This window comes from Spermophilus citellus, assembly GCF_964194105.1.
Source record: "Spermophilus citellus genome assembly, chromosome: 6".
NCBI classification, from domain to species: Eukaryota; Metazoa; Chordata; class Mammalia; order Rodentia; family Sciuridae; genus Spermophilus; species Spermophilus citellus.
Window position 1 is genome coordinate 7,951,416 of NC_138187.1, and position 9,164 is coordinate 7,960,579.

At 52.2% G+C, this 9,164-nt stretch overlaps 1 protein-coding gene across 1 annotated transcript; it reads left to right on the forward strand.

Annotated features, from left to right (window-relative positions):
* The first annotated feature begins 797 nt into the window (after nt 1-797).
* On the forward strand, nt 798-7,970 carry PTX4 (pentraxin 4). The gene is made up of 3 exons (XM_081299591.1): nt 798-1,009; nt 1,740-2,397; nt 3,230-7,970. Exons 1-3 carry the CDS (start codon nt 869-871, stop codon nt 3,868-3,870), a joined length of 1,440 nt encoding a protein of 479 aa, XP_081155717.1. The 5' UTR covers nt 798-868; the 3' UTR covers nt 3,871-7,970.
* The last annotated feature ends 1,194 nt before the right edge of the window (nt 7,971-9,164 follow it).

Genomic DNA, 9,164 nt, shown 5'->3' on the forward strand with positions numbered 1-9,164 from the left:
TCTGGTTAAGCAACCCTGGTTCAATTCCTGGTACCAAGAAGAAGAAGAGGAAGAAGAGGAAGAAACAACAACTTGGAAGGCTGAGACAGGAGCATTGCTTTAATCAGCCTTGGCAGCAGAGTGAGACCCTGTCTAAGGACAAAATAAAAAATAATCAAGCTGGGCACCATCGTGCTCTCCCATAATCCCAGCAACTTGGGAGGCTGAGGTAGGAGGACCTGGGCAACTTGGCAAGACCATGTCTCAAAATAAGAAAAGAGCTGATGATGAAGCTCAGTGGTAGAGTGCCCGTAAGTTCAAATCCCTGCACCATAAAAGAAAAAACAGACAATAAATACATAATAATTAAAATCACCCAGTCCTGAGAAAAAATAAGGTGATGGCTAATCACATTTCAGTTCCCTTTCCAAGGGAGAGAAAGCCTCACAGGATGTGGCTGGGCATGGCTGGGATGCTGGCACCAACACAGACCTGACTCCAGTGACTTCCAGGCCCCTGCTGGGTTCCCTGTCCTTCTTCAACTTCTTGGTGGTAACATGAGTCTATGTGCTTCTGCTAAAGCCATCAGTGCTCGCCCACCTCTGAGCTCACAAGACAAGTCCTTGCCCCAGCAGAGTAGCTTTCCAGAAAAGCTGTTTGCATCTGTTTTCAGCTTGTTTCCCTGGGAACCTGGGACCCACAGAGCCAGTAGGCTTGAAGGCAGATGCCTTTCCCTAAGATGGCAGGAAGTGCCTGACCCCCAGCCAGGGCCACGGAAGGAAAACCGCTCAACTGGAGAGCCAGGAGGAGTGGGGGACGAGGCAGACACTGGGGCCTCGGCCACCTCCTGTATCCTGAAGAGATTGCTGGAGCCCCCTCTTCTCTCAGCATGGGTTGGCCAGGGAGGATGACCCTGTCTCTCCTCCTGGTTTTGGTGCCCATGTATCTACATGGGGCTTCACTGCAGAAAGCTGGATCAGCAGGGCAAAGAAAACCATTTTTTGAGAGGCTCCGTAGACTAGAAGAGCAGGTAGGTGTACCGCTCTTGGATTTTTAAAATTGGCAACAAATGAAGGTTGGATGTTGAACAATTGTAGCGGCAGGTGTGAACTGTGAGCCAAGCATCCAAGTAGTTTGTGGTTCTTGCTAGCAGTTAGCAGTGCCCTACCCTACAACTGAAAACCAGGGAGGGTTTGCCCGGCTCTACTCTGAAAATAAGGGGAGTGATGTGTGGTTGGCAAGGGACAAGAGACTGTATGGAGGCTCTGGAAGGCCTAAGGAGCACAGCTGTGGGATCTAGGGAATCGATGGTGCTGGGCACAAACACTGGGTGTGGGAGCCATGAGGTCCCCAGTCTATCTCAAAGCAGAAGGCATGGGTGGCCCCCAAACTCCTGTGTGGGGTCTGCAGACAGTGCCCCAGCACCACAAGTTTCTGCTTTGAGCCCAGTCAAGCACACATGCAGCCCAGCCCAGCCTGCCTGCAACTGAAGCAACTAGCAGTGGCCATTTAGAACCTGGGATGTGGGGCAGGATCAGACACTGCAAGGTGAACCCATGCTCCCCAATGCTGCAGTGGGGTCTGAGCTCCATCGCCCCCTCTGAACTTGGCCCCCTACCTGCATCTCCTAGTGTCATGGCAAGGGTCACTATGCAGTGCTGACCAGGAGCCCAGCACACAGAGGTTCTTCTGAGGTGTGAGCAGGAAGGCCTTATCCCTGCCCATCCTGACCCCTCATAACTTCTGTGTCCTCTTTACAGTTTCGGAGGTTCCAAGAAGTGACCTTAACACAGCTGCAGGGCATTGCCAACAACTACAACATGTCCTATGACATTGATGCCCAGTTACACAGCCTGGCAGAGGAGAGCCAGGCTGTGGCTCTGACAGTCAACAGGTCACAGGCCGCCATCCAGGGGGACCTGGCCCACCTGAAGGCCTGGGTGAGGAAGACTCAGCACCGAAGCCGGAAGGTGGACATGCGACTGCAGGCCTTGGACTTGGCCCTGACTGAGAAAACCAGGCAGTGGGTACAGGCAGGGAAGGAGCAGAAGACACAGAGGGATGTCATTTCAGGCCTGGCCCTGGACACACAGGCCCTGCAGGATGCACTGGTCAGCCTGACACACCAGGTCCACAGCCAGGGTGCCAGGCTGGCTGCTCTCGAGGGTCAACTACAGATGACCAGCCCTGGCACTGCAGCCCCAGGGTGGACCCCAGCCCCAACTCCAGATCAGCCTGTGCACCCGGGCCCACTGATGCTGCTGACAGACAGGCAGGACCTTGCTCCTCACCCAACGGAGTCCCAGGACTTCACTGCCCATCTCCTGGGCACACAGAAGCCCCCAGCCCCAAGCAGCCATTGGGCACCTGGTGGGGCTGCTACAGTCCCAAGGGATCCTCCTCAGGGACCAGGAGAAGGTAAGTGCCACAGGCCTGGCCCCCTCCCCATGGCTTACAAGATTCCTGTAGCTCCTCCTGAACCCGTGGTGCTCCTGCCACCTCCACAGGCTTTCTCCCCATGAGGAGAGGACATTGACTTCACACTCCACACTCCCTTCTCCTCATCCAGGTGGTCTCCTATCTGCGGGTCCCAGCAGTTTGGGCCCCCTGTTCCTCACGTTGAAGAAGCACCTCTTGCAGAGCTGGTTAGGTCCTGAATTACTGGATGGCCCTGTATAAACACAGGGCTCAGAGAGGGGGGTGGGAGGGTCAGAGAAGGGGTCATGAGGACAGAGACAGATTGGTGGGATGCACTCTGAAGACAGGAAGGATGGCTAGTGCCTCCAGTAGCTGGGAAGGGCAGGAGATTATGTCTCTCTGGAGCCTCCAGAAGGAGCTGGTCCTGAAATACCTTGATTTGGGCTCTTTATGACTTGCATCAGGCTTCCAGCCTCCAAAAACACAAAATAGTAAGCCTAGGCTGTTTAAAGACACTAAATTTGTAGCAATTTGTTACAGCAGCCAGAGGTGCCCTGGTGCTAATGGTCATCTGCTCCCCTTCTTAGGAGACTGCTCAGGCTTAACTAGGGACTGAAGGCTCCCTGGGAAGGCTAACCTCATTCTTAGCTCCTGCCTGGGGGTGGCACATCCTGAGGGCAAGCAAGAGGAACTAGAGGAGCCCTCAGCCTTCCCAGCTCAAGCTGTCCTCCAGGAGGTGTGGCTGCAGGGCCCCCCCAAGTCCACCCTCCAGAGTGAGGACCATTTCTGGGGCTCCTGCTGCAGGGCTGACTCCCCCTCCCTCTGTTTCTAGTTTGCAACCTGGGTCCCGTGTTCACATTCCCGGATGCCTCCCCTGAGAACGTGATCTTCCTCAGCCCCAGCTTCCTCACAGCCCTACGAGCTCTGTCCTTCTGCAGCTGGGTCCGCACATCCTCTGGCCACCTGGGCACCCTCCTCTCCTACGCCACTGAAGAGAATGACAACAAGGTGGTACTGCATGGCCGAGACTCACTGGTCCCCGGGTCCCTCCATTTTGTGATCGGAGACCCAGCCTTCAGGGAGCTGCCTCTGCAGCTGCTGCTAGATGGCCAGTGGCACCACATTTGTATCATCTGGACATCTGTCCAGGGCAAGTACTGGCTCCATGTGGACCGCAGGCTAGTGGCCACTGGCTCCCACTTTAGGGAGGGCTATGAGATCCCTCCTGGAGGGTCCCTTGTGCTGGGCCAGGAGCAAGACAGTGTTGGTGGAGGGTTTGACAGATCTGAGGCCTTTGTGGGGAGCATGTCTGGCTTGGCCATCTGGGACCGGGCACTGGTCCCTGGAGAGGTTGCGAACCTCGCCATCGGGAAGGAGCTCCCTACTGGTGCCATCCTGACACTGGCCAATGCCTCATGGGTAGGCAAGTTTGTGCAGAGGGCCAACTGCACCTGCCTGGAGCTTTGTCCATAAGGCCTCACCCTACTGGGGCTGTGGTCATGTTCTGGGTTAGCAGGAGGAGCAAGCCTCCACCCATTCCACAGGGCCCCTGTGTGCTGTCCAGGGCATTCCTGCATGGGGTGGGGTGGGTGGAATTGCTGGAGACCAGAGCTGCCTCTTCCCAGGCTGTGGTGTTCTTTTGTGCTGCGCCTTCAAAGCCTCAGGTCACCCTGAGTGGCCTTGAAGTGATGAAAGGCCAACAGAAGTCTTGTTTCTGGGGGTTCCCCTTCCTCAAGACAGCAAAGACAGCATCTGCATGTCACTGCCACCTCTCAGGGCAGTTGGGAAAGGTTCCTATGGGTGAGAGCTGTTCCCGCATCCCTGTGGAAAGGCTTCAGCGTGTGCTTCCTGGCCCTCAAGACCACAGTCCCTCCCCAAGCACACTGGGGGCCTTTGAGGCCAACTGGTCAGTCCTGTTCTCTCATGCTTGGTGGCTGATGACATCGAGGATAGACCAGCTGTGCTGCTTCATCAGCTTCACGAGGTATCATTTTCACATTATAAAGTGCACCAATTTAAGTGTATACTTCAAAGATTTTTAGCAAGAATACTGACCTGTGCAACCATCCACATGATGTAGTTTTTGAGTATTTCAGTTGCTGCTCAGCACTGCCCCTGTAGTGACCACACCTGCCCCAGCACTGGTGACCCTCTTCTGCATGGATTTGCCTGTCCTGTTCATCTCCGAGGTGGACTCACACAGCACATGGTGGCTGAGTGCCACCCCATAGTGTGAATGGACCACATTTTGTCCATCATTCCCCAGCCGATGGGCATGTGGGTTGTTTCCAGCTTTTAGGTCCTATGAGTAAAGCTGCTATGTGCATTCTCCTACAGATCTTTAGACTTCTTTTGTTTCGTGGTGCTGAGGATTGACCTTATGTGTGGCAGGGAAGCACTCTGCCATCAAGCCTCACCCCAACCCTGAGTGGACACAATTTTGTTTATTTTGGACAAGTCCCAAAGAGTGAATGCCATAATGTAAATTCATCTAGACATTTTTTCCCTATTCATTTTTCTTTATTTTTTTTTTTTGTGAGGGGATGAAATGGGAGTGGGGGTGGTACTGGGGATGGTATACTACAGAGCTACATCCAGATCTTTTGTTTTATTTTAAGTCAGGCTTCCCTAAGTTGGTGAGGCTGGCCTTGAACTTGAAATCCTCCTGCCTCAGCCTCCAGAATCACTGGGATTACAGGTGTGCACCATCACGCCTTCCCATTTTAAAAGTGCAAAAGCAGATTAGAGAAGGCCCATGCCTAGGCCTGGAAGAACCCTGGAGGACCGCTGGAGGACTAAGGCCCTCTGAACCTCATGTATGGTGATTTCAGTTCTGTAGAGGCCTTGGGTAGCTATCCACCTTTACCCATGGGAAGACAGCTAGCCAACAGGCACACACTTCTGGGGGGACAGTGCCCCAAATTAGCACTGCAGTCTCACCAGCATCTCTCCAATCTCAGTGGACCCCACACTTCTGGCCTCCCCCAACACTGCCTGTTCATGAGTCAAGGTCAGGGAGGTATTTTCATACTGGAAATCCCCATGAGCGCCCATGTGACACTCCCCTGAATCACTGGCTTCTGCTTCTCCAGGGCAGTAAAACTTGATGAAGAACCCATCTTCTCTGATTAGTTCTTAGATGGGGGCCAGCCTGGCCAGCCTGGCTCTGAACTCTGGGCTCAAGCAATTCCCTGCTTCAGGCACCCAAGCGCTGGGACCACAGGTGTGCACCCCTGTTCTTGCTAAGAGCCCTCCTTCTCATACACCTCATCCTGCCATTTCATTTCTCATTTAACATCTTTCTTTTGGAAAGACTGGCAATCTGATTGGTCACTGTTTTTGGAGGAACAGAATGCTAGGTCCCAGCATAGCCATCTTGCACAAGACCTTAGGAGCTGGCAGAAGTTGAGCCTCTCACGGTTTGATTTCAAAACTCTTGATCATCCTCAGCCAAAGACAACAGGTAGCTTCCTTCACCCAGTGCAGAGCCAGGGCAGAAGACCCACAGGGTGTTATTTCCACCCACTCCCCCACTTTCAGGTTCTTACCACACCCTGAGGAACAAAGATGTCACAGTAGTCACAGCAGTGTTTGGTCAAGTCCCCAGACTTGGAGCTCCTTGCATTCTGCAGAGGTGGGTGTCACTGAGAGTGAATATGTTCAGGATGCTTGTTGGGGTGGGGGCTCCAGCTGGGCAAGACACTGGAGCAAGAGTTTGGAGTTGGGGCAAGTGAGCAGGGTCACAGGCAGTGTCAGACAGCATGGTAGGAGCCCAGGGACGGGGGGAATTGGGAGCAGGCAGATCTGGGAAGCCAGCCTGGTTTAGGAGCCAGGCAGTCTGAACATGTATCCAACAGGACTCACCATTCCTACTGGAGGCAGAAATAAAGTCACCTATACACTCTCAGGCATAAACCACATCCCCCTCTAATGCCTCCAGACTCTTCCTTTAACCCAAATCTATTCCATTCCTGGGTAAGGAAAACAAAATGACCCCAAATGGTTCCAGGAAGTGAGTTCCAACAAAGAGCCACGGGCTGGTTTCTTTTCTCCCACAGCCACTCAGCCCAGCCCATCTGTTTTCTGACACACACATCTGTCCCTAAGATGACACATGGGGGGAGGGGCTAGCTCAGTGGCAGAGCATTCACCCTGCAAGTTTCTGGGTCCAGTCCCCAGAAGGGACTGTCTTTGGAAAACAGCTCCACCCTCCACAGAGATGGTCCACCCTCCCTGGTACTACCCTGAACCCTAGGAACTAGTCTTATCATGACCTGCCATGTCCATGCCACTATTCTGCTTAACTCTTCTGCCTACCCACCACCTTCCCCCAAACCCTACTCGCCTAGAAGACCTAAGCCCGTGACCTCCACTGAATGGCAACTCATTGCAGTCCTGTAGTCAGGTGGCAGATCCCTGCTCCCAAGGGGCATGGGGAGCCAGGCACCACGGCACACACCTGTAATCCCAGCAGCTCGGGGATGGAGGAGCTGAGGCAGAAGGATCCCAAGTTCAAAGACAGCCTCAGCAACTTAACAAAGACCTAAGCAACTTAGTGATACCCTGTCTCAAATTAATAAATACAAAGGGCTAGGGACATGACTGTGGTTAAATGCCCCTGGGCTCAATCAATCCCAGGAACGAAAATGAAAAAGAAAGAAAATTGTTTTTGTAACTTCACAAAAAGCACTGCAGAGCAATCAGGGATCAGTGTATGCCTGTCATTCCAGCTACTGGGGCAGCTGAGGCAGGAGAATTACAAGTTTGAGGCCAGCCTCAACAACTTAGTGATACTCTGTTGTTAGGCTGTTAACATAACTATGTGTTAATTAAGAAAGTTAAGTCAAGCTAACTCTATTCTGGCCAGACACCTCACCCTGCTCCCCCTCCTATTCCCCCTTCCTGCAAGAGTCCACTCACCCAGAGGCTGACACCTCCACCCACCTGCACCCTGACCATAGTGCTCCCAGGCAGGGGCCTGCCAATTCCAGGAGCTGGTGGCAATGTGCCTTCTCCTCATGCCCCTCCCCCTTTGTGGTTCTAGAGGTTTTGAAGCTTGCTCTCCACCTGCAATAGCAAGGGCTAAGCCCACCCCCCAATGTACAACCCAGGCTCTGCCGAGGTCTGCTGCTTTCTTTCTGCGCAGAGACAGCCTTATCTGGTTTTCTGACAATAACAATAAACTTGCTTCTGCTTGGCTTCAATGTGTCTGGGTGATTTTCAGTGTGTTCTGTGCCACTTTCCTTACACCTGTCTCAAAAAATATAAGTGGGTTCAACCTAAGAAACAAAACAGTAATCATGGGGAAAATTCAAAACCCCGTTGGACTTCCTTCCTCTTATTCTGGGTTTAGTTTCTATTTAGAATTATTTTGGGGAAGGAGATGTTCTATTATCTTCTCAGCCTTGGAGACTCAAAAAAACTTTTAAAACCTAAAAAAAAGTTGTAAGACTAATACTTTGCACACCATATACATGTACCCTAGAGTGATCTTTTTTTGTCACCACTTAAAGTCTGTATTTCACATGGATTCCTGGACTGGGGGTTCACTGTCACCTGCCTGTTCCAGTGTAGACCCTGTCTTACCTGTGATGGGTCAGACCTTCACCATGAAGCTCTAGTTGCTTCCCAACACGACCCTGGGCTTCCTTCAGCATGTTTACATTTCCACGTGGACATCATGGAGATGATACCTTTTCTGCATCTTTCCCAATGCTCTCTAGGATTGATTTATTGATCACTTTTCCCCTCCTAGTACTAGGTATTGAACCCAGGAGTCTTCAGCTCTTTTTATTTTGTATTTTGAGACAGGGGCTCACTAAGTTGCCAGGGCTCATCTCAAACTTGTGATCCTCCTGCCAGAGCCTTTGGAATCATGATTTTCATCTTCTGGATCTGGCAGATTTGGTGCCAAACATGATCAATCTACAATCTGATTATTGCATTTTTTTTTTTAGTAAAACCAACAAAGAACAAATGAAGTAAATAAGCATTTTCCCCCCTCTCATTGCTGGGGACTGAACCACGAGGTCACACATACTAGGCAAGCACTCTTCTTCAGCTGCATCCCCTACCCCATTAATAGTCTTGACATCCACATGAGCTTCAACAATGGTCTGCCATTTTTGGAATGGACGGTGAGCACAGCTGTCTTGAGTAAAGTCAGGCAGGCAGTTTTTTTTTTCCTTCTTCTTCAAATCTTTATTTTGTTCGTTTATTTTTATGCGGTGCTGAGAATCGAACCCAGTGCCTCACATGTTCCAGGTAAGTGCTCTGCCACTGAGCCACCACAACCCCAGCCCCAAGCAGGCAGGTTTTGACCTGAACTTTTTTTGAATTTTTTAAATGCAGCTCCAACATTGGGCAAGTCTCACTTCAAAAACATGGCCCTTCGGGATGGTAAGTTTGGGCTCTTTGAGTCCTTGTGAGTAGTGGTTTTTCCAAGCATCCTCCCCTCGGGCTCCCGCGGCAGCGCTGGCAAGGGCACCCAGGCTCGCACTCGCCAAGCAATTGCCCTACCACTGCGCTCTCCAGAGAGCGCGCCACGGTTAGTCTCGGTTTGGTCGCCCCGTTTTGCACTGCCTCTGTCCTGGCTAAGTGCCAAAGGCCACCTGCAAGGACTTGACAGCGCCTCGCTTCTTGTCCTACGGGGAGCTGCACACTGTGGCCACCGGGGGGCGCGACCAGTCGCAGCTCCCGAGAGCTAGCGTGGGACTGTCACACTAGGAAACAGCCCCTTCGGTGACACTGCCATCTAGCAGGTGACA